The sequence below is a fragment of the Atractosteus spatula genome, chromosome 14 (assembly GCF_055471065.1).
Source record: "Atractosteus spatula isolate fAtrSpa1 chromosome 14, fAtrSpa1.hap1, whole genome shotgun sequence".
NCBI lineage: Eukaryota > Metazoa > Chordata > Actinopteri > Semionotiformes > Lepisosteidae > Atractosteus > Atractosteus spatula.
In genome coordinates this window covers 41,538,881-41,563,662 of record NC_142719.1, presented here as the reverse complement: position 1 = coordinate 41,563,662, position 24,782 = coordinate 41,538,881, and the positions used below count along the sequence as shown (strand labels likewise).

Sequence of the window (24,782 nt, the reverse complement as noted above, 5' to 3'; positions counted from 1 at the left end):
TGCTGTGAGAACTCGTGCCTGCCCTTTCTCTCTCTCCTGTAGTCTGGCCTGCAGCTTCTCTCTCCCCTTATCTCTGCCCGGTGAGCAGCACACCTGTGTAACCAGGAAGGGCCAGGAGCCCTCTGCCTGCGTGAAGCTGCAAGCCTGCCTATTCTCTGAGGCCGTCCTCTCCGCCGAACCGCTGCAATCCCCTCACCACGTTACAGCACAGTACAGTACTGCATTCCTCTCTACTGCCGCCCCCCCACCACCAACGAGCTTGTATAATGTCAAGAGCCAAATTTTCTGCTTGCAGAAACGAACTAGTGACCTGCAGGAGAAAAAAACAAACAAACAAACATACATCCGAATTGAAAGCGAAAGGGAAAAAAATTAAAGAGACCCGTATCTCTTATCTTAACACCATTTCGATTTCAAGGAAAATTGTGGTATGTGCGGTATGTGCGGAATGTGCAGCGACGTGCACAACCTGTTTCGCGTCAGCAGAGAGCAGGTGAATTCCGGTTTGCGTTAAGGAGCGGCGACAGCTCTTGGTATGTGCGCTCTGACTGGGCTGATCATCCCCGAGACACGGCGACACACCTGTAGCCAGGCAACGTGAGGACATGCGAATTACCGGGACGCGGAAAAAAACACACACACACAGCCCGCAGTTTGTGATAACGTGCTGGTCTAATCGGTGCGCACACTATCCTAAAGGTATCCTTTAAAACGTCTGACGGCTCAAATTACCGCATTTTCCCCCGCAGAAGCGCAAGTGAGGAAGGCCCGTGTCGGCTGGCTGGTAGCTGGGTTATCCATCTCTGATAGCTCCAGCCTACCAACCGGAGCGGCCGGCGAGCTCTCTACAGGTAGGGCTTGCTTACTGATTGACTGCCAGTGTGCTGCTACTAGCCCGCTGTTTTCATCATCGTTCATTGCATTTACAATCGAGGAGCCCACATTTTTCCATCAGCCGTGCCAGGCCATTGTTTTGTCGAGCATGAGCGAGAGATCTTAAAACATTTCGGTGATTGGTTTGGTTTGGTTGTTTTTTTTTTTTAAACGCGATTACGATGTTCATTTTTCTCCAAATACCTTCAATGCGCTGTGCGCTTTACGTTTCTGCCTGCTGTAATATTCTTGATTTGAAAGATGTTCTTGGCATTTAGTGAGAAAACTGTATATACCTGTATATAATGTAGTTCAGTTCCATGATGCTGTACAGAATTCAGCCTGACGCGTATCCCTGTCTTTTCCATGCAAAATATCACGATTTCTATAAACTGCAGATAGGAAAATTCTCCGCGTACGCAGTTTCCTATGGAAATAAGAAGTACTGTGTACAATGTCTTTATTTAAATAAAATTCATGAGAAATACTCATCTAGGCTTCCATTGCAGTTTTGGATTCCAATGGTAAAAAGCAAACCAGTGATCGCAGAAAACGGATTCTAAAATGTTTTTTTAGTGCTGACACCTTGACTACATTAAATAATTTAATTTTTATCAATTTGAATTAGTTTAAAATTTCCTTACTGATTGAATTCCTTAGATTGATTGGTCTATGGTTTGAAAATTCATTAGCCTCGAAGGAGAATAGTAAAAATATATTTTTCAAATAGTTTAACAGCTCATACTGTATATTATATTTAAAATTAAAATTGAGATATATTGTATATGTTTGAGCTTTTAAAATTATTTAACTCTAGGAGAGGTGAATAATTAGGCTTTAAAATACCACCCACTGGGATGTATTTATGCAAGCCAGTATGATATAGGGAAATGTTTTTTAATATCAGCCAATTGTAATGAAAAAATACAAAAAAATTATATAGTTAAAGTGAATTTTAATTATTCATACTACTACAGAAAGGTTGTGCTATTTATATAGAATACTGATGCTGTAATAGTCATATGGATAATGTTTCCATGTTCAAAGAATAGGACCATATCTACACCATGAAGTATAAATCATACAGATTTTACTATGCATTATCTTACAACAATCTTACTACTGCCAGTTCATTATAACAATGTATGTGCAAGCTAAGAAATAACTATTACTTGCACCTATTATTGTTCTATTAATTGAAGTTATCGGAGTTAATTTGTCGTGGATAGCCACTGATCAGAAGATATTGTATTATGGGCTACCAAATAATTGATACCCAAAATCTTGAAACAAGCTTAATTTGTTCACCTAGCTCAAGCTGGTAACTGTGCATCTGGAAAGCAGACATGAACACAGCTGGGTAAATTGTTTGAAGACATACAGTACTGTACCTGTGTGTTCCAGGACATTAGTAGTTGATTATAAATTTGATTCTAAAGGGTGACTTCTCATGGTTTCTGGGCAGTGTGGCTGTACAGTAAGAGATTTGGCCGCCCCTAATTGAACAATTTTAAAAGGGTCTTGATTGCTGAGGGGGTTACATTTCAGCATGTTCAAGGGTGCATCTGCTGTCCTGCAGCTTCATTGCTATGGTTTATGACAGTAGAAGACAATCACCCCTCATTCAGACAGACTGAAGATCTCTGAAGTTGAAACCATGTTTTTGTGGTTACTGGTACATATGATTGTGATATACCTTAGTGCTGAGTATTGTCTAAAACAGTATAGTTATGTAATTTTTCACATACATAGTTCTATAGTTGGTACAGATTTGGCACACATTTAAAATAAAATTACAAAAATGTATTCCACTTTTTGTCCCAATAAGGTAATAAAAAGTAAACCTTCAATATTGGTGCAATTGGGCATTTTATCCAGAGAAATAGCAATAATCCAATTGGCTGTCATTTGATTTTGATTAACATTGAACATCATCGGCCTGGTTTGGAGTCATAAGATTTCATATGGAAATCGTGAACATAAGGATGGTTACAAACATGATGGGAACATCTGGTACAATTAATTAGAAAATGGTTCTCTGAGCTTAAAGAAAAAAGTTTCCTGGTTTGACAAAACACGCTAACAGTGTCATCTTTAGTACCAGAGATAGGTTTCGTATTTTATTCAGTTTATCATCCAAAGGCTGTCTTCTACCTCCTGTGAACTCTGTAAGATTTAGAATGGAATGGAATATGACTCTTCTATTAACCAATGTTGGAGGACCTGATCAGCAGGGTTAGGATGAAAGCGATCCACATTCCTAGTGCTTGGGCAATCCATCATGACAAAAAAAAACAAGCAGGTTGTTAGGAAGAGCCCCGCGCTTGAGTCATTCGCAGCAGGACTATGTCCTTTATTGGGAGGAGTACCCAGCCATGCTCTTGAAGCTGACACCCAGGCTTCTTTCAAGAAACAGCTGGATGAGTTCCTTAGATCAATCAGCCGGGTATAGGTCCATACCAAATGCCCTCCTCTCGTTTGTAACTGTTCTTATGTTCCTGTCTGAATCAGTCCTATTTCCTGTGTGTTGACTAGCTGGTAACCATAGCATCATGACCGTCAGGCTCCAGGACAATGACATTAACACTGGCTCACCACTTCCTTGGGATCTTCTGGCCTTTTTAGAAACCAAGGCTCTGTAAGAGGGAAATACAAAATGAGAGTTATTTTTACCTAAAATGAAAATTAACTGTTTTCTCTCAATGTTGTGAAATGTAATTCATTTTTGGCATCTTCTGTCACCAGGTCTTTATCGGAGTACATAAACAATTAGCTAAATAAACAGATAAATAACAAACAATGAGAGAAAATGGAAAATGGGAAGATCATAGTTTTATGGTAGAAGAAATGGTTATGTAACTATAGATCTTTAATATACGGATTTCAGCAGCCTGATCAAAATCTAATAACAATAAAATGATCTGACATATAAAGGAATAGCTTAATTAATACTTTGAATTTAAGTATTAAATGTTTAAGTATCCCTGGCTGAGGAAATGAGAGTCCTGGGTGAAGGTCAGTGTTGTTACAAACCCCCTCCCTCACGGACGAGGAATGACCCAGGGAGGCAGCTGCATGGGTGCAGTTTGAATGGAGGGAGGGGTGTATAAAAAATCTGTGTGCAGAGTTGTGGGCAGCCAGTGAGTATGGATGAGAGAGGAAGCACGAGATTAGAATTTGACCTCCTCCATAGCTTCTATTAAATAACGCCGTATGAAGCTGAAATGAAAAAGCTCATAGTTGGATGGGAGTTTAAAATAAAATCGTGAGCTTTAGATATTTGGCAGCAATGCCATCACCCCTGTTGCCTGGTTTCTTCAGGTCTCAAAAGCCGAGCAGGACTGGGCCTGGTCAGTACTGGGAGTCCTCTGTGGACAACCATGGTTAGGCTGTAAGGAGTGAAAGGTGGACCAGTAGGTGGCACTCTTTTCTCTGAAGCAGTGCTCCCTGTGGCGATAGAGAGCACTGCTATAGGAGGTTCCATCCTTATCCTTTTTTTAGATAAGACATTAAACTGAGGTCCTAGCTACTTGCTCATTAAAGATCACACAACAGGATTGAACAGGGATGTCAATCTTTCTGCTTAATTAAAAAAAAACAGATCCGTTTGCTTTTCATAGTCACCCATTTTTTAATTTGCCAACATTTTATATGTTTTTACCGTATGTGCACCAGGTGGTTTCTGAGAAGGCATCATGTATCCAGTAATTCTATTTTGACTGTAAAAGCAGGAAGACTGAAGCAACAAGCTTCTGCATATTTTAGTCACAAATTGTGAATTGCGTAGCATTATGCTTGAGATACAGTGATGATGAAATAAATCCCTTACAGTTAGTGCCAGTGGTTTCAGCAATAAATAGAAAAGTGTTGAAATGGCATTGTGCATCTCCTGTATTAAAATAACTTTTGCCCATGAATCATTGTTGCCATTTAGCTACTTGTAGGCCTTTCTGAGGGATGAACTTGCTCATAGGGTCCAGGCTCTGTGTGAGCCAGCTGTCTTGAGACCTACTCAGTGTAAGTGTTCGTTCAAGCACAGACTTCTGTCTTCATCTGTAATTATATGAATCTTTAAGCAGAGCACTGTAAGGAAAAATCCCAAATAGGTACCTCAGTACATAGGTCCTCCAGACACGGGGAATAAACGCTTCAATGCCTGAGGTTAACAGATGTCATATTACATCATTTGCAGTGATCCAAAAATGTTTTTATCTGACTTGAAAACAACTGGTGTGCAAGTCTCGTGCGTGAGATAATGGAGATAAATATAATAATTTAATCTTATTTAGGATATCATCTCACTCAAGTAGCTTTTAAAAGAGAGCACCATTCTTGTCTATCTATCACATTTACAGTATGTATTTAAATTATTTATCTGATTTCCTTCCCTTGTGTTTTCAAGTAGCTCCTTGTATAAATAATATTTAGCTCAAACTCATGCAAACACATGATGTAGCAGTCATGGCTGTGCTGCTCCTTCACAGCTCAGCGTGGTGATGGTGTACTGTGTGATTTGTGGTTGTGGACAGTAAATAGTACAGCTGTGTTGTACATAAACACGTCTTGTGTACTTCCACATGGAACAAAAACATTTTCCTGGCCAGGCAGTGGTGAAGACTTAACTCATGCTATGACATCAAAACAACATGTCATAATTACCTGTTGCCTTGCTGGATTTATTAACCTGAGAAAGATATAAGAACATAACGGTTCCAAATATAAGAATGATCTTGTTCATCTCCTGAGTTTGGTATTAAGTAGCTTATTAGCCCAAGGATCTCTCCCAGTCGTGTCTGCCTCAACAACATTTTGGGTGAAGAAGTGCCTCCTGTTCTCAGTTTTAAATGCACTTCCACATGCTGTAGTTCCTTGGTACTGTTGGTAACCTTAGTAAAGCTGGCACTGTTAAAAAACCGCCTGGGACACTCCTGTTTCTGTGCACTGTTGCACGAGATTTATTTCTGGAAAAGCTGACCAAGCCAGTCCTGCTTTCCAGTGAAAGGTCAGCGTTAACATCAGGGTGGCACGGAGTTGGATAACTAGCCAGAGTAATGTTTACAGCCCCTCTCTTCAATTTATCTACCTTATTAAGAACAACCAGATGAGGCTTCTAATCACATCTGATCACCCAGGGTCTTGACAATGCTAATGATTGCTGGCTTGATGTGGCAATTTTTATCTAATACAAATAACACGGATGAAAAATATTTGTTACGGCTTCTTTAAAGATTTTTTGGGAACAGAACTAGTAGCTAGACAGGTGAATTATTTTATTACTTTACTCAACTCAAAGAGGCCATTGTCGTTCTGTAGTAGGTCACATGAGTCTTAGCACACATGCGTAAGCTGAAGTACTGTGGTATTTGGACTTGAACAGTTAAGGCACTGTGGTGTGGGAGATCATGGCTGCAGTATTGAAACTGGCCTAATACTTTTCCTTGTGTGTGTGTGTGGTGCCGCGCTGCAGACAGCAAGTGCAGCCCTTGGTCCGAGGCCAGCGAGTTGCATGTCGCCACAGTGGGCGTTATTTTTATTTCCCACAGCTCCCTGCTGCCATCAATCAGCCCATTCATCAGCGGGGCCGAGCTGTCCTGTCCCAAACAACAGCCCAGAGTACACCCCCCCCCCCCCCCCCCCCCCCCCGTGCTGCAGCAGGCTCAGCAGATAGTGCGTGTCACAGGCCTGCTTGTTTGCCAGGGCTCCTGGCCTTCCTGCAACTGCTGGAGCGGCTTTCTGGGAGAGCGCAAGGTAATGATCTCTCCTTGCAGCTGTGTGTGTTTACTGGCTTGCCTCTCTCCTCCAGCGCCGCGCTCGCAGTGCTCGATTGCGTGCTGTGGGAACCTTGTGATCGGTTTCACAGCAGTCCTGAGGCAGCTCTGTGCTCCCTTTCCCTGGGAAGAGGTGTTTCTGTGTGTGGAGACGGTGCGGATTGTGACGTTCACTGCAGTAGCTGCCGGTGCGGCTATGAGCAGTTCTGCGTTTGATAGCTTTCAGTGATTTGAGATTGTCAGAAATTGCTGCTGATCTTCTATTTCCTACCGGGTAGAGCTAGATAAATCCAAACATTACCATCTTCGGGGTAATGTAAGATGTAGGATGTTTGTTAAAATGAACTGAAAACAAAAGCTCCACAAAACAAACAAATTAACAGCCCAATCCTCCACTTCCCCTTTCATTCACTTTATTCAGCTGCTCTTTCTCTTGTTGAGGCTTCGGATAAGATTCTGCTCAATTCTGATCTGCCTTTGACTTTTTGTCTTCTTCGGAAATTTATGCTCACTATTTTATGTATCACACCGATTCTTAATTTACCTTAATTTAATCCAAAATTCACCATCAAAGCAAGATGTCAATAAATGGTCAGGTGCTGTGATTTTATTTTATTCTTCCTTGTCTTCACTGCAGGCCAGCGGTCAGGTGTCTTCCTTTCATTTAGACAGAGACCCCACAGTTGTACCTCTCACCAGTACAATGGAACAGCCCTGTTGAGCTGTCTTCAGGTCCTCTGCCTGTTTCTGAGACACACTTCCTCTCTCTTTGCTGCAGACCTTTGCACCATGGACAGTACCCCTGGGGCTCTTACTCCCCTGCCGAAGAGCGGCGAAAAAGAGGAGGAGCCGGCAGAGCCAGAGTCCATTGTTGACACGATGAAGCAGAAGCAGCTCCTGGCTGTTGAAGAGCTCCTTTCCACTGAAAGAAGCTACCTGAGAATGCTGCAGCTGTGTGCTGTGGTCATCAGAGGACATCTGAAGCAGCTCCAGGTACAGGACTCGCCTGCAACTGCAAAGCCAGAAAGAGACTCTCTCAGTAGACTCTTAAGGTAGTGATAAAATCCTCAGTGTCCAAAATAAAACATTGTTTTTTCTTTGCTGTGCTCCAGTCTGTGCTGTTTCAGCCAAGCTTTGTCTGGCCAAGCAAAAAAATCTTTTCAAATTATATTTTCATTGACCATTTGAGCAAACTATTGTTCCATGTCTCTAGATTTACTCAACCAAGATGAAAGCAAATTGACTATATAAATAGATTTGTATTTATATTATGAACAAAGATGAAACCAAAATTGTTAAAATGTAATACAATGGGGTTTAGATAGTCAGCACACAAAGTCTGCTGTTATTTAACAACATCAGGAAACACCTTTTCGCTTCTCTAAACGAATGAATTGGTTGGTGTTTCCTCACAGCCACCCCTGGGGAACCTGGAAGGGGTATTCTCGAATGTGGACAATGTTATCGAGGTGTCCAGCTGCCTGCTGAGCCTCCTGGAGCAGAAGGAGCCCACTGACCCAGAATTCCTCAGTGCTCTCTGTAAATACCTCAGGCCTGGGAGGGAGGGGAGCTTTACTGACGTCAGGTCTGCTGCACCTCACCAGTCCTCACTTCCGTTCTTAAGTTGCAGAATCTCTCAAAGCCACATTATCTGGGTAAGGATGTTCACAAGTCCTTGCACAGAGTGTCTTGGGATGCCTCATTGTTTCAGAGTTTCAACATGAGGTGTAGAAACTGGAAACAAAAAAGGAAACACAACACAACACAACAGAACAGGATCCAAAACTAGGACACCTCATGGGAAGTGGGACCAGCATTTTCATCATCTTCAAATGATTCGGTTTCGGTGAAACGGTTTTTCACATGGTGGGAGGGATGACAACACTGTTCCCCCCTTTGTAGCATCTTGAATCCCGTAGTCAGCAGCATAGCTTGAACTTGCACAAATGCACATTGTGAAGTTCTTACTTTTCTACACCCTTGTTTCCTGCTCTTGGAGAGGTGCAGTGGACACGCCTTCTGGTGAGATCTGCCCTCAGTTAGGGGCACAGATGCGGTCCACAGACTTTAATGCCTCTGTTTGTTTCGTAGGCAGTGCGTTTCTCAGTCTGAGAGAGGACATGGAGATGGTGTACAGGGAGTACTGTGCCAGCTACAACACCATAGTGGCCCTGGAGACCAGCTTCAGGCAGAGAGAAGGCCTGTGGCAGGCAGTTGTGAGCACAATAAAGACGTCAGCGTAGGTTCACCTCTTTACCCATCTCTTGTTCCATTAAGACTGTGTATATTGTTTTAGTGAATTTTGTGTTTTAAAAGATAAGATATTTTTCCTTTTTTTTATCACTCCTGGTTCAGCTGCTATCCTTCTGAGTCATCTAGAGACTCCCAATAAGGAAATGCATGAGTGTCACGTCCTGGAACAGGGTGTCATTAAATAGGAATGTTCATAGGCAGGTCAAAATAAAACAAACACAGATAGCAGCCATCAGGAAGTGAAAGTGCTCTTATTTACAGCGTAAAGCCAAATCTATTCCAGAACAGAAACAAGCAAAAAAGCAAAAATTAAAAAAGCCTGAACTTCTTTGAGCTTTTAACCACACTTCTTCACAGCCCTCTCACACACAGCTAATCTACCTCCTGAGTCTAAAACAAAGTCTTTGATACTTCCAAAATCTACAAAATATGACTGTTGCTCATTTGTTCAGTCTAGTGACTGGCGGTACAACTTGAATAATGAAGGATCTGCCTTCTGTGTTCAAGTGGCAGACAGAGACTGACTCTGCTTCCTGGTTTTACCCAACCAATTGTCTTCTGGCAACCAGTCAGGTGACTGAGGATGGCAGGTCCTTCCTCACAGCCTTCTGGGGAATGTAGAGACAAGAGTCTCCACCACAGTGTGTCTCTACAGTATGGGAGTGCTACAAAAATGGCTTGCCGCATGCAGCTGGAGACTTTTGTCAAAAGATGCACACGTGCAGTACATCCATAAATCAGGCAAAACTGGAAGTGATACATAACTGATATTTGGACGGGAGGTGGGAGGGAGAAAAATACAGACTGTAAATATGATTTGGGGGAGCGGTGGTGGAGGAGGTGCATGCGTGACTTTTCGGGACTTGTCCCGAAGTTGAAGTTTAAGCCGAATGCACGCCAGAGTGTCTGAACTGAAGTCCTGCTCTTTGTTCTCTCCCAGCCCAGACGTCAATGCCACCTCCCTGACGTTCTTCCTGGTGATGCCAGTCCAGAGGATCGCCCGCTACCCTCTCCTCCTGCAGACCATGCTGAAGCACACGGACGCCCAGCATCCAGCCGCCCCCGCCCTGCGGCAAGCAGCGGAGGCCGCTGTCGCGCTCAACTGCAGGATAAACGAGTACAAGCGCGTCCGAGAAGTGGGTGAGGGTCCCTCGGTCCTGCGCGGCCTTCTCCTCCTTCCTTTCTGTGCACCTGGTACAGAAACGCCCCCTCGGCGCCGCTTCGCAGTTCATTACCGCCACCTGTGAGCTGGCACTGAGATCAGATGGGATAAAACTGAGGACAGGAGGCACTTCTTTACATGAAGGGCTGTGGGAGTGTGGAACAAGCTGAAGCCGTTGCCCTGGCTTCCTTCAAGAAACAGCTGGATGGATGGATGAGAGCATCCTTTTATTGGGAACTGTTATGTTCTTATGTTTTATAAATCCAGCAAGGTCCAGTCTTTAACAAACAATTATGGTATGATTTTTTTAATATCACAGCGTGAGGCAAGATTTTAACATTTTCTGGCATTGTGGAGCTACAGTGCAACAAACTGTCATAGCCTTACGCTTGTTTCATGTGGAAGTACACAAAGCTTGTTAATGTGTAACACGGTACCATTTACTGAACGATTTACTGTCCACAACCACAGATCACGTACTGTGCATAATCACCATGCTGAGCTAGATGGGCCAGATGAACTGCTCTTGTTTGTAACAGTTCTTCATATGTTAGAATTCACTTGAAACCTTTCTGGGCATTTTATCTCGAAGCAAAGCTGTCCTGAAATCCAGAAGGGAAGAATTCAAATTTTATTATTTCAAAGCATGTACTGTACCAGCTTACACCTGTCTCATTAATGTAATCTTTTCTTTTTTGTTGCTCTCAGCTGACAAATACAAAAGAACAGAGAACCTGACAATAAGAGACAAAATTTCCAGACTCAGCGGACACAGTATCGCCAAAAAGACAGCCCGAATGAGCCAGATGATCAAACACGAAACCGGCATTAAACCCAAAGTAAGTACCAGCCTACAAGCCCTTCCTGTCCATAAGGAAAACTTTCTTTCCTGTAGCATCACTGGCCACTGAAGGGAAGCTGTTTTCTGTGTAGTTCATTACGTATGACCTCAGAGAAAGATGCAGCTGTATCACCCTGGAGCTGGTTACACAAACCCTCCTGTATTAATGAGCACACCTGCCCCAAAATGAACACAAGACGCATAGATTGGATCAGTAGCTTACACTGCGGACCCTTCACAGTTGGGTTCAAGTCCCTAGCCCTATCCATTAGGTAAGACTTTGTAACACCCAATTGCTCCAATCAAACCAGGTGTATAAGGGTATCAGAATTGCTGTGAGCTTAGCTTGTGACAGAGTTGTGTCCCATCCAACAACAGTGTTTTCTGCTCTGTTTGCTTAATGTTACACAGGCTGGAATAGTGTCTGACCCTGTGAGCCACTGGCAAAGTTCTTCACAATCCTAAATCAAGCGAAAAACGGTTCTGTTGTCATGAGTATTGGGACGTGTTTGTGCAGGCCACCTGCTTTATCACCAAATGATCAAGTGTTACCCTCTTTTCTCACAACACTTTAGTGTCTATCAAAACCCTGTGTCCATGCAGAAAACGGGGCTATTAAATAATGTTGTATTTGTGCTTTTACATCTGCTCTGTGTTATGATTCATTTGTGTTATTTCTGTGTCAGTAGTGTTCATTTGTACTTGTAAAGGCTCTGCACAGTAATATCTAGCTAGTTTTTTCAGAGTTTCCTGTTGTTTCTTTGTGATTCCAGATTAGAGACGAGGAATTTGATGTCTTGGAAGGATATTTCTGTGTCCTTGAAAAAGGGATTATAGAACTGCATGAAAATGTGGGAGCTTACCTCAGACACCTCCAGGTAACCACACTTCTAAGATTATGAACATCCCCTTGAGCAAATAAATACACCAAATTATGCATGAAGAGCTCAAGCAACTAGTTTGTATCTAATTCTTGTTCAATAGTTACCTTTTTTTAATGTGTTCGACTAATGCAGACACATGTTTTCCTATTCAATTTAAGATAGAAGATACAAGTATAGCCAGCTGCAACACATGTACTTATCATGGAGGTGGGTTGCAGAAACATTTCTTTGCAGGATTTGTGCCTCAGTCCTTTTTATTGAGGTCAGAGTTCTGATAAAGTTTCGCATAATGTTTGATTTTGTTTTATGACTTCAGCATATGTCACTGAATATTGATTATTAGCAGAACAACCTGTAAGCAGTTCCTCTCTCCAAAGGAATCATGCGGTTTAGAAATAATGACCAGCTTTTATGAACATGATACAAACAAGCACAAGGTGCTTCCCACCACAGTTCTGTACGGTACACAATGCTTTCTGGCTAAAAACATGTTCTTATAATCCTGCAGGATTTTTTCATTTTAGGATCACCAGCTTTTTTTTTCTGCTCACACTCGTGCTTTCCGACTTCGCTGGTTCTCGGTCAGCCCAGCCCGGGTCGGGGCTCCTGGTTAGTGAATGGTGTGTCTTGTCTCGCTCTCCGCAGAATTACCTGAGCTTTCGCCCGGAGGAACGGGAGCTGGAGCTCGACCACGTGCGGCCCGTGCGCTGCTACAAAGAGGTCACGGCACCCCTGCGTCAGTGGATGTACCCCGCCTTCGTGAGTCCGACACTCTGTCTTGACACTTTCACTTCTCCTGCAGTTCGACGTCTCTCGGGAGCTTGTCAGTATCGGTTCCCTGTTGGGCATTAGGCTACTCATAAAATCAAAGGAAAATGGTGTCATATTTCAGCAGCAGCATTTCTCCACTGGCTAGAAATCGGAGGTAAAAAGGCGTGACTGCAGAACCCTGGAGTGTGACTGTGGTGTGAGCAGGCTGCCGGTGTCTTTGTCCTTGGCCCTGTTCCTTTGCCTTCTGTTTTTGCATCTAGAATTTTTCATTCATTTTCAGTTGCTCTCATTGTTTCTTTTACTCGTTTTCCACTCTAGCTATGCTTATTAATAATAGTAGCTCTTCAGCCAGTGCCCTTTTCCAAGAGCTTGAGTTTGTAAAGTTTGACGGTAATAATAACAACACATTGTGGAAAATACCACCAGTAAGTAACAGAGTAATGCAAAAGGCAGAGACGTTTTCTGGTATGTGCTGAGGGAGGGAGGAACAGGTCTATTGGTTCAGCCTGATCAGGAGAGAGCTGCCTGGCCGTGTTATTAAGGCTGATTCCCTTGGATGATTGAAGAAATGGCTGGACGATATCCTCTGAGCTGTCTAGCTATCTAGTTGGGTTGCATGTCCTCCTGCCCTTTTGAGAACCCCTGATGAACTTTGAAGAAAGGGCTGGAGCGGGTGAATGGCCTCACTGAAAGAGGGGAACTCCCTGCAGAGGGGTGCTGGCAGGTTGATTGCCGCCCCTCGTTGGCTGAGCTCTGTCTCTTTGCCCCCCGCCTCTCCAGGAGCGCCGGCTGCAGGCCCTGGTCTACCTGCCCCTCTGCTCGCTCAGGGAGCTGCTGGCCGGCCCCCGCAGCCTCATCCGCAAGCGGCTGCACAAGCTGCTGGACTACGAGCTGCTGGAGGAGAAGCAGAGCCTCAGCTACGAGGACGAGGCCGTGGCCAACACCTACAGGACCCTCAACGCCCTGCTGCTGGCCGAGCTGCCCAAGTTCACCGCCACCACGCTGCAGCTCCTGTGGGGAGTGCTGGGGTCCTTCAGCTGCATTCACAGAGACCTGGCCGAAGACATAGCGCAGCTGGCCAGCGGCTACCTGCCACAGGTACGGAGCGTGCCCTGAAGCTTTTTCCCATCTCTCTCAGAAGAGCTTGCAATTGGTGAAAATCTGAGAAAATTAGCACGACGTTAAGAAGATATATCACCGCTTCAGGGTCCAACATGACCCTGAATTGGATGAAGCAGTTAGAAAATGGTTGGATAGATGGATGAACTTATTTGAAAGATGAAAATTAAACTACAGTAAGTAAAAGACAGGACAAAGCAGCAGCTAATCAGGCAGAGGGCTGTGGACTGTGCAGTGACCTATATATCAGAATGTGAGGAAAAAAGGTTTTTCTGACAGGGCACGGCATCAGATTCTCTTTAAAACAGGGAGATTATAGTAACTTGAACCACATGCAGCATGGCTTTTGTTGGCAGGGGTACGTAGTGCAATACATGTCATGGTTAAGACCACAGTTCTCCCTCGGCTTCTTCAAGCCAACAAGCAAAGGTAACAGATGTAGAATAAATAAGAAAACTGTAGGAGTTTTAATATCCAAAGCCCCTGCACACACAAGCACCAAAACAAAGTATCCATTCCATTAATTTGAGGCTGTTTGCTTCAAAATGCAAGTTGTCTGTTTTCACAATTCTGGGTATTTTGCCATGTTTTATTCCTTTGAGGCTGTACCAGACATGTTAGAAATGAGTGATTTCTGAATTTACAGTGAACTATGAACCAGAGGGCACAAATGAAACTACACAAGTGAAGCGCCTTTAAAACTGAAAGCAGGAACCACTTCTTTTCCATCTTCAAATCATTGAGTCCTGAATAGACCCAATAAGTTTAATTTGAACTCTTTTAATTGTATTCGTTTCCTAAACATGGAAGAGGTTTCCCTTTTAACTACTGTTTCCCCTTCCTTAAGTTAAGATTGTAACTTAAAATCTCCCAACCTCTGAGTAGGACAAAAACATGCAGAGGTTCTAACCAAGAGACTAGTGGGTTCAGTTAAGGACTCATTGAAGTAAAGAGCTCAGCTGCAGTGCAAACGAGCAGATGCGTGATTCCCCTGACCAGGACTGGGAAGCCCTGATATGACCTACCTTCGTCGTACTTCGCTGTAGTCTGTCGTCTTCCCACAGGGGTGAAAGTGTGGAAGGGTCATTGAGCTCCCGTGAGATCGGTGCCCACGCTGAAGCAGTGAGGCCCGGCCAGTCTGCTGGTAGTGCTGTCTTGTGTTTCCCCAGCTTCCCCACAGCCAGCTGGAGCCCAGCGCCTTCTGGGAATGGGCGGAGGAGTCCGTGCTGCAGGGGGCTGAGAGGCTGGAGCGGCTGTGCCACAGTGTGGCCGAGGAGCTGAATGACCCTGTTGTGCAGGTGGGACAGCCGCTGCGAAGGGCCCTTTCAAATCTTTCGCCTCTGCTCTGGGCGATTCTTGGTAAAAAATCAGCCGGCGTTTTTCCACCTTGAGCAGGACCTGGTCAGATTTCAGAAGCAACGCCGGAACAGGTCACAACAAAGATACAGTACGTGTCTGAGGAAATTATTTATGAAGCAACACAGAAGGAGTTAAAACACGGGGGTGCGTTCCTTCATTTCCCTCTTCATTCCGCTGCTGAAGTACTTCCCCTCTAGCCGATGGGCTGTGTGGTGGATGACTGCACATGTAGTCCAGTGTTCACAGGATTAGTTTCAGTTGACTAATATCTGTCAATTCCTAATTAGAAAGTTGGAGAAATGACAACGTGTCAATGAGAGATTTTTATAAAAATCTAGGATTTTTTTTTAACCTGGTATCTACCGTGTAGAGAAAGAACTACCATGTCATCCCCAAAGTGACTTTGTCTTCCTCTAGGGGTCCTCAGTCCTGGTCCTGGAGGATTTCCAGAACTTTCCCAAGCAGGAGCACCTGAAGAGCTGGGAGAAGCTGTTAAACTGGTTCAGTTAAGCCAATTAGGAGCTGATCCAGGTGTTTCAATCCTAGATGACCTAAACACAGTAGATGGATTGAATCCAGGCCCAGGACTGGGGACTCCTGCATTAAGCCTCTGGTTGTATATCCAGACACCATACAGGACAGGAATAGAGTTCAGAAGCAGAGAGGGTTTGTGATGAGTCTCTGAGAATTGGAAGACCAATGTTCACAGATTTCTGTTATTTCATAAGTTCTTCAGTTCAGAACCACTGGTGTCAACAGTGAAAATTGACCTTTGTAACAATGCAACATTAGAATGTGGGTGCAAGCCTGTCCAGGGAGATGTGTCCAGTGATAAAGAGAGAGCAGAGATGTGTGTGATAAACTCTCAGAGCTATTACAGTACTTCTGCATTCACAGGCTTGCACATACACAGTAATGCCTTCTGACATTTCCTTTGGCAGTCTCTTTGCCAGATCTGGCCATGACCTACAAAATCAAATTTAGAACAGTGCAGGTTAGACAAGTTTTTTTTTATCCAGCAGTCATACAAACGAAACAATAATCCACAGCCAGTATCAACAAGCAGTTTTCCCCCTTTAGACATCAAAGCAAAGGTGAAACACATAATTAGAATTCCTGGCAACTTGCTCATGACAGGAAAAAATGTCAGCTGTTATCCTCGTGTTTTTTTCTTTTAGATTAAGGTTGGTGTTTTTAAAGTAGTTTTTGCACTTCTGAGTTTTTCTGAAACTTTCTGAACTTGTACCAGTTCAGTTGCACCCATTTTATTTTTCTCTTAAACATCTGGGGAAGATCCCTGCTTATAGTTGTGCTGCTGAGACATTTACACACAGAATACTCTAGGGATCAAAATGAGCAAATAAAACCAGACTTTTAGGGTTGAAAACTCTTAAAAAGATTGGAGTCTCAGGCACCCAGCAGCCTCAATCATACTAATCTACTGACATTACTCTATCAAACATTACTAACTATTGAACTGTGGGGGAAAAAAAAGTGAACACGCATACAGTATTTCTGCATTCCAAGTCAATTGTCATAATACCATTAGCGAGCAGTACGCAACAGGTGAGCCACTTTCCACTGCTGCAGTAGCTCCCTCTAGTGGTGCACCCTCTGTCATTACATCCCCTGTTCCACAGGGGAATACATCATACCATGGAATTTTAGCTGTTTTTTATTTGGAACGTTTACATGGAATGTTTACTGGTTAGTGAAAGTGTCTGAACTTTGTCTTGTTGGTGTTGTGTTCGTGAGTCACTAACGGGTATGGGTCGGTATTGTGTTCTCCGGTTGCAGCCCCTGAGCCCGTCCTCTCAGAAGCGACTCAAGGTTCTGACGGACAAGCATGGCGTGGGGCGCATCTACCAGCTGACGGGCAATGTGGGGGGCACCCGTGAGCTGGACCTGACCCTCCAGCGGGGGGACCTGGTGGCGGTACTGAGTGAAATGGACACCAGGGGAGATCGCCGGCGCTGGCTCGTGGACGCCGCAGGTACTCTTGACGCGGGGGGTGGGGGTGGGTGCAGTGCCGGGCCACGAAGAGGAGCAGTCGCAAAACACAGCTGTGGCTGTTGGGCTGGCCTTGCGTGTGCTGCAGGGACAGACACGGGTGCTCTTTTCCAGGAGGCCGACTCTTGCAGTCTGTCAGGCGGGTGGAAAGACTCCACGTTTCCTCTGTGTTTTCAGAGCAGCTCTCGTTTCTATTAAATTTCAGTTCCTCCCATTTTCATGGAAGGGGACTTGTTCTTTAAGTCGGAAGTTCAACCAAACTGCAGGGTCCCGGGACCCTTTCTTATCATTGCTCCTCAGCTAAGCCTGTGTTTGTGCACTGACGAACAGCCAGATCCCTCCTGGAACATACAGTATCACAACTGAACAACTTCTTTGAGCTTTTTTTTTGTGTGGATCAGCAATTCACACTTCTGTATCCCTTCCTGGCCTGTTAGCAGGGTCCCTGTAGGGTTTTTAAAGATTTATTAAAACAAAACAGTCAGGCTGAAGGAACTGAACCTTTTGGCTATTGAATAGACAAGGCTATGAGCAGGCCTGATATTATTATTATTATTATTATTATTAAAGAGATAATAAAGAGTTCAGAATCCTCCACCAACTGATGATCTCCACTGGGTTGATTCTCTTCCGTATGAAAAGAAAGTAGAGTCCTTGTCTTGTATTTCTTCCAGGTCGCAGGGGGTATGTCCCAGCCTCAAAGCTCGCGCCCTATCACCAGGTGACACAGGCCTCATCCTCCTCTCCATCCCCAGCCTCGCTGCCGCAACATCTAGCTCCCACCATGGGCGGAGCCGAGTTCAGAAGACACTCCTTCTCCCCAGCCACCCAGCCAATCGTCATCAGGACTCCGCCCTGCCTGCAGGTGAGTGGCAGGAGGGGGGCGGAGCAATGAATCAAGAGGGTTATAGGTTGGAATTTAAAGTCTTGCTGCTTTCACTCTAGCACTTCAGCCTGCGTTGGACACAATGGCAATCTCTTGGAACGGCTTCACTTCGGAGTAGCTGCGTTGAATCCTTTCGGATTCTTACCTGCATATTGAAATATACCTATGAGGTCTTGTGTAAGAATCATATGTACCCCTTGTGCAAGACAGGAAAAAAAAGTGTCCCTAAATCTTTCAATGCATAAAAAGCAAACTTAGCAATTTGTTTTGCTTAATTAAAATGCACAGTTTGGTAAAAAGAGCGAGAACATTCTTAATGTGAGACGGTAGTCATTAATATGTGGGTCATGCAGTAGCTGACCAGCTGGGTGGTGTCGGTGATAAATGCCCATCCAGTTTCGCGTACTCCAAAACATGATCTTCATCAAAATGCCTGATCATCAGATTAGAAGCAGGAAAGGGCCTCCTAACTCTTTTACAGATGGAGGTAACACTGGACTGCTTTGCATACAGCTCGTATGCTCTTAAACCTATCTAGTATTTTCTAACATGCTGCTTACATTGCAAAGCACACTTTTAATAAATTACATTATATCAATGTTGATATGCAATGTTTGTGAAATAAGTACATCTCACATTTTCGTCTCAGTTTTTGGACAGCTTTATAAATGGTACGTCTGTCTGAATTGTCTAAATCTCCCCATGAACTGCTGAAGTCATTATTATGGAGACAAATTAAGTCAGCCACAAATGGGCTCAATATCCAAGAAAGTCTGGTTTATGGGCCAATTATATTTTTTGGAAAATCCTCAGGAATTAACAATCTACATTTTTCTGAGGCAGACAATTTGATGTTAAGGGATTCCCACTTTCAACCAGCAGGTGGAGCAGGTGAGCTGTTTACACATTGGCTTGAAAAGTCTCCCGTTCATAAAGGAATTCATCTAATGAAGTTAACAAAGATTGGCTAGGGAGCATTTAATCATTGATTTTCCCTTATATTAGTTGACATTTTATTGCACATTTCACCCATTTATTTACTACTTTAATCAAAAACGTCCTTGCATTGTATTGACAATATGTGTGTAGAGAGCTTTTTCCTCCTGACTGGGTGAATTAGCACCTCTTGTTTGTCGCACAAAAAGTGCAAAACAAGCAGCACAAAGTCCTGCTCCCATTTTTACAAGCTAATTCGCCTCAGTCAGTCTTTGGGAGCCATCGTGGATAATGCAATTCCAATGACATCGTCTAGTTTATGCGGCTTTGTTTAAAATCTTCCTGAATATTTGTTTAAAGTCGTTCTTAATATAATGTCACAGGTGCAGGCTAATTCCTTGCTGTCACGTAGAAAGAAGAGACACAACGTTTCGGACTCTGGGCCTTCTTCAGAGGATGAAGATGAAGCCACTCCTGAAGAAGGCCCCAAAGCCAAGGCCTTGTGTCTCTTCTTACTTTTGAGCGCGGACTTCGCCTGCACCCGGTCCTGTGTGGCCCGCGCACACCGCCGCTCGGCGACTCACACGCCCTCCTCTCGCCGCAGGTGTGCGCGGGCTACGACTTCACGGCCCGCAGCAGTCACGAGGTGAGCCTGCAGGCCGGGGAGCCTGTGAGGGTCCTGGAGCCCCATGACAAGCGGGGGAGCCCCGAGTGGAGCCTGGTGGAGGTGCGCGGCCAGCGGGGGTACGTGCCCTCCAACTACCTCACCGTGCAGCTGCCCGGCCCCGCTGTCCAGCCGGCGCCGCCCGCCCCCTAGAGCCGCCTGCAGCCCCGGAGCGCATCATTCCACCTCCCTCCCCCTGCAGAGCCCCGGGAGAAACCGGAGCGCGAGTCCTCTCTGGCGGAATGGATGGTCCCCAACTGTGAAGCGAAGAGGAATAGAGGAAGGGATCGTATTTGGTTTGGAGGAATGTTTAAAACCCCGAAAGCTAACGTGGGCATCACCGATTCCCAAGAAGATACGCCAGTAGCTGCCCGATTTGACACTGGAAGTTGAGATCGAAGCTGGTTTCGCCCAGGTGAGGTCAGAAACGTGTGGCTCGGCTGGAGAAGTTCTGTGTGGACCCCAGGCCTCTCTCTCCTGGTCCATTTTTTGAATCTGAACAGCACCTGACTGTTTTTATTTCTGTTCTGCTCTGCTGTGTGTTGCACACAATATTTGCACATCTCATGTTTTAAAATGAAAGAGAAGATGTTTGTGCTTTATATGCAGTGTAAAGTGTTGTTGAATTTTTAACTGGATGATCACATGGTGATTCAACCCTGCAGAAGAAGACTGACAAATACTGAGTTGCATAATTAGACTAATTTGAACTGCATGAAAATGAAGACTTTCATTGCCTAAAAAGCTGCTTCTGTTGCTTACTCACAGTGTAAAGAAATAGTTGGTCGCAAGCTTTCAAACATTTTGGAATGTATGTGGGAAGGATTTTAACAACTCTGTTGCGAGAACAATGCAGTTTGTTAATTATGCAAACTAATTTGCATATTTTTCATACATTGTTCTTCAGTTTCAGTTGCCTTTACTAACCCTCAACAGCAGGGCTGAAATCACTGATAAACCGCTGGTAACTCATGCCAAACTAATAAGTAAACTGATATGTAGTTTTTGCAACAAATACAGATAGAGGAGTGCCTTTTTCAGTATGGTTGGCATTTCATTGTTGGAATCATGTATTTGAACTGCACAATTGAATGTATTTATTTGTGTACTTATTTATTTTAAAATAAGGATTTAAGTAAACATGACTGATCTCAATTCCTTGCCAGCAGATTCAACTGTCCTCACTTATAGTGAGGCCCAAGCTTAAACCCCTGTTGTCAATTGCAAATTGGAGACCTGATACTGGACAGCAGCTTTATTTGGGAGGTACAGTGGGTAAATGCAGAAATTCAAGTAAAGCCAGAATCCTAGCCAGCTTTTTGTTTGAAGCTTTTAAGGAAAGGTTTCTTGTTACTGCTCAATAGAGTTCTGTCGATCTTGGGGGTTGGGTGGACTGAAGACATTGAAAACTGCTTTTATGACCAAAGGTGCTGGAATTGAATTTTAGTTTCATGTTGCAGCTATGTGAAAAGATCATTATTGTGCACAAGACCATGCTATACCACTTTCTGTGGTGTTGCACTTGCTCCTTTGTGTGCTTGGTCTTCTGTCTCGCTTATGTTTTACCTATCTCAGGGTGGCTAGCTTTATGAAACTGAGGACTGGCACACTCATCCAGGGGTTTTGTTTTTTTACAGAAAAGGAAGTGAACCGGTGAATCTAGAAATAAATTCTAGAACAATATTGAACCAAGTCTAAAAAGAATCTGGAAACTCCTGAGTGGGAAAAAATTGTAAATATAAATGCCAGGTGGAATACTGCTGTTGTGCTCCTGACTCAATATTCCTCGCTCAAATTATTCCAGAAAAAGTCACTAGACAGAGAGACCACACTGCCTGCCAAGGAGGTTATTCACAGACAGGCATCCTACTTTTTTGTGAACATAGCTGTACAGTGTATGAGTGGGGGTGTATTTATAAGAGTTGGGGATGATCTGTTCAGTTCTGAGTTGTATAAACAGCTTCAGCAGTATTCAATGTAGTGTCTGCCAGGGATGGAATTGATAATGGTCAGTCCCAACCTGTTTATTGCCGGTCCTTCAGCCGATCTTACACAACCTCTTCAGATTTAACAATGTGTATCCCCCGTGAGACTGGGAACATCTCTGGTTACTAATTACTTTGCTGACTATGGCAGACATCAGGCTCACTCTGTGGCATGGGCAGTATGCTGTTCATGCTGTGGTCTGCAGCGACTGGAGGGTCTTTTAATCACAATTGAACATGGAGGCTCAGGAGAGACACCAGCCGGGGAAAGACTACTTACTGCTCCAGGCCAGTAGTTCTCTCCTGCTCCCTGCAGTTTGTCCCTTCGTGTTCTTGATGGGGAGCTGATTGATTTCAATTTTCCATCTCTTCAAAAACAAATTAAATGGGATCAAAAATTGTAATCCATTTCTGAGTTTCAGATTACCCCTTATTCATGGGTGTTAGCAGACATATAACCACGTGGTCTTCTGCTGACAGAAAAGCAGGCTCATTGTGGGAGAGTTAGATGTACAGTTTCGTCACTCCCACCTGTGTTAGTCCACCACATTCTGATCCCCTGCTGGGCGCTGTTGAGGAGAGGCCGCAGAGCGCTCTGCGTGCTGACGTTGTCAGAAACACAAAGCGCTGAAGCAGGTAAACAAAAGTCCAGACATGCAAGCCAATCAATGAAAGGCTTCAATTAGCACTGGCGATTAAGAGCTCCACTGGAAATGGCAGATCTTGGGTATTCAAGGGGCAGTGTGTAAGCATCTTAAAAAAAAAAAACAACAAAAGAGGGTCAAAGCCAGCACAGGAGAGTTTTAACTTCAGATTTTCAATGCTGCTGCCCTTTGGCCTTCTGCTAGAGGTTCAGCTGTCCCATTAGAACGGTGGTCTTGAGTGAGGAAGAGTCTGCTTTTCTCTGGAAGGGAGATGGAGGCTGAACAAACCTGATGGTGTTTATGCACGTTTCACGATGGCCCAGGCTTCCCTTACTCCTCCGACCACCAGACAGAGTACTGGACTGGGGCTCTGGGCTCCCGAGCAAGGCGATGCACCTGTCCTGCTTTATATACTGTAACTGCGTTGCCATGGCTAGCGAGAGCTTTTGTTCTCTGAAACAAAGAAGTTCTTTTTATTTCTGAAAGTGTTACAGATCTGAGTTACAAGCACATGATAGCAGTTACACCCTTTATTCATTGCTTAGAAAGCAGACACTGTCTTTGTCGCTTAACATTACTAACAGTGTTATCGTATAATAATCTATTATCTTGTAATAATGACCGATGATAGATTTTAGATTTAAATTATTTTTGTGCTAATCGTGGATTTGCCTTCATTTCTAGGAAATTGATCGTGTGACAGATCCTAAGGCTGCTTTAAGAACCCTCTGTTTTCTTAACACATTGTGTGATGCTTTGTCTTATGACAAACAAGTTAATGTAGCAAAAACATTGTTAAACCTACACGCAGTACTGTAAGTGTCCTATTCAAGTGACTAAAGCCACAAAAGGCACCTTTAAAGGAGTCATTGCTCGCTCTGCTTATTTATGTATCAGTTTGCAAAAATATTATTTCTGTAAAATCTCTTAGTGTAGGGTATACTTAAATTTTAAAGAGATTTATGCATTCAGATAACCCATGCTGCCTGTCCAACATCGGGTATTTTTGTGCCAATGAAAGGTGTTCAATAAAAGTTGAAAACACACATGCATCTCCTTGGACTTTTGTGAGAGTTCTGTGAGAAAAAGCATGACTGTTTTTTTTTCCTCAGTTAAGAAAATTCTACCTTCTCTATGAAGTAAGCTCCTCGAAGTTAACTTTTCTTTCAAAAAAACTTAACATTACAAAATAGTTTGTCAAGGATGACCTTGTTATGGAAACGGCGGACCTTAATTCTTTTGTATGTGTGTGACCAGCTAGCATGATGAACAGACGTTTGTGTCCTGTGTTTTGTGAGATCCGAAAATGAACAGCTGGAGTGCCTATAAACTAGAAACACATCAACCGACAGTATTTGACATAAACAACATAACGTCCACCTGTCTTCTAAGATGAGCGAACTCCCTTGACCTTTTCTCCTGCTGTGCTCCATGAGCCGGTGTTTCATTACACTTCTTGTTTAACAGGCCATCCTTCTTTTCCAGCTGACTGTGAAAAGGAGCCAGTTCTTCGTCTGCCTGCGCTTTGAAACTGTGGCATAACGGCAGTCTAATGAAGATCTCATTCAAGGCACTGACAGGCAGTGTGCCATTCAGATCCCATCTCCATCCCATCATTTTCCCTTCCGTCCGCAATGATGGGACTTCGATGCTCCTAATCACACTGCTGCTGTACTTCACCGATTCCCGGAGAATGGAATGTGGTGGAATGTCTGTATTCCATGCCAACAGCAGCTGTGCAGCTCTGCAGCTGTCTCTCTTCTTGAGTGCGTAGTTGGTTGCAGCACTCTGAGTGGCATTTGTCCGCAGCTCACAGAAAGTCTCTTTGCATATGTGCTGTGAAACAGTCAGTATACTAATATCCCAGATGGAACTGTCTGCAGACTACAAGGAGCTGTGGTCGCTGTTCCACAGAAAGTGGGCGAGTGAGTTTTCTGTTGTTCTCTCATGTATGGCATTAATAAATAGTATTGGAGGGCATTTTCCTCACACGCAAAGGTCTGATTGGCAGACTGCCATCTTCCTTCACCATATGCCTGGACAGTAACAGGTACTACATGTGACTGCTAATCTTTATGCAAAGTACAGCGGAGTTTCACGTGGCCTAAAATGGAAGGAGAGTGCTGAAGAGGATGGCATGAGTGTGACTGAACCACCCAGTCTGCCTGTTCAGGAGCTCATCCCATCCTCTTCAGCACTCTCCTTCCATTTTAGTCCACGTGAAACTCCGCTGTACTTTGCATAAAGGAGCAGTCACTCCTGCTCTGTGCTGTAACTGTGCCCGTAAGTGTCCTCAGTGGGAGCCCAGGAAGAGAGGTGACTTTCGCACAGAAAAGACTTTTCATGAGGACTAACTACACCCAAGAATCCAAGGTATTGAAAAGTGCTGGGGACCCCTGGAAAGAGGAGGCCACGGGGCAGCTGCTCAGGTGACGGGGAGGGATTCTCTGGAAGAACGCAAAGGAGAAAAGGCTTGCGAATGGTATTTGTAGTTTTTTTTAGATTTAGGAACTGATTTGGGTGGTGTCATCCCTCTATGCATCAGGCCCATTATGAGAAATAACACCCGATGGCTCTTTGGTTGTCAGTGGAGTTGTTTTCTTATCCTTTGCGTCTCGAGGTAACAT

The 24,782-nt window shown here is 44.1% G+C and overlaps 1 protein-coding gene across 3 annotated transcripts; it reads left to right on the top strand.

The window, feature by feature from the left end:
- The first annotated feature begins 31 nt into the window (after window positions 1–31).
- On the top strand, window positions 32–24,115 carry arhgef37 (Rho guanine nucleotide exchange factor 37). Of its 3 annotated transcripts, XR_016094156.1 has the most exons (14): window positions 32–851; window positions 7,420–7,634; window positions 8,057–8,180; window positions 8,733–8,880; window positions 9,835–10,034; window positions 10,765–10,895; window positions 11,671–11,775; window positions 12,427–12,540; window positions 13,333–13,650; window positions 14,841–14,969; window positions 16,828–17,023; window positions 17,715–17,905; window positions 19,467–19,941; window positions 23,641–24,115. XR_016094156.1 is itself a non-coding variant. In XM_088933313.1 (13 exons), exons 2-13 carry the CDS (start codon window positions 7,431–7,433, stop codon window positions 19,677–19,679), a joined length of 2,073 nt encoding a protein of 690 aa, XP_088789439.1. In that variant the 5' UTR covers window positions 32–851; window positions 7,420–7,430; the 3' UTR covers window positions 19,680–23,201. The 3 variants fall into 3 exon arrangements, 2 of the variants coding, with proteins under 2 accessions (XP_088789439.1, XP_088789440.1); XM_088933313.1 differs by lacking the exon at window positions 23,641–24,115 and having other exon boundaries at window positions 19,467–23,201; XM_088933314.1 differs by lacking the exons at window positions 32–851; window positions 23,641–24,115 and adding an exon at window positions 6,563–6,621 and having other exon boundaries at window positions 19,467–23,201.
- The last annotated feature ends 667 nt before the right edge of the window (window positions 24,116–24,782 follow it).

Excerpts from the sequence above, each read along its gene's own strand:
- arhgef37 (XM_088933313.1), top strand. The coding sequence starts at position 7,431 with ATGGACAGTACCCCTGGGGCTCTTACTCCCCTGCCGAAGAGCGGCGAA. Across the intron at positions 8,881-9,834 it reads AGCACAATAAAGACGTCAGC|CCCAGACGTCAATGCCACCT; the intron begins GTAGGTTCACCT and ends GTTCTCTCCCAG. Across the intron at positions 14,970-16,827 it reads TGAATGACCCTGTTGTGCAG|CCCCTGAGCCCGTCCTCTCA; the intron begins GTGGGACAGCCG and ends CTCCGGTTGCAG.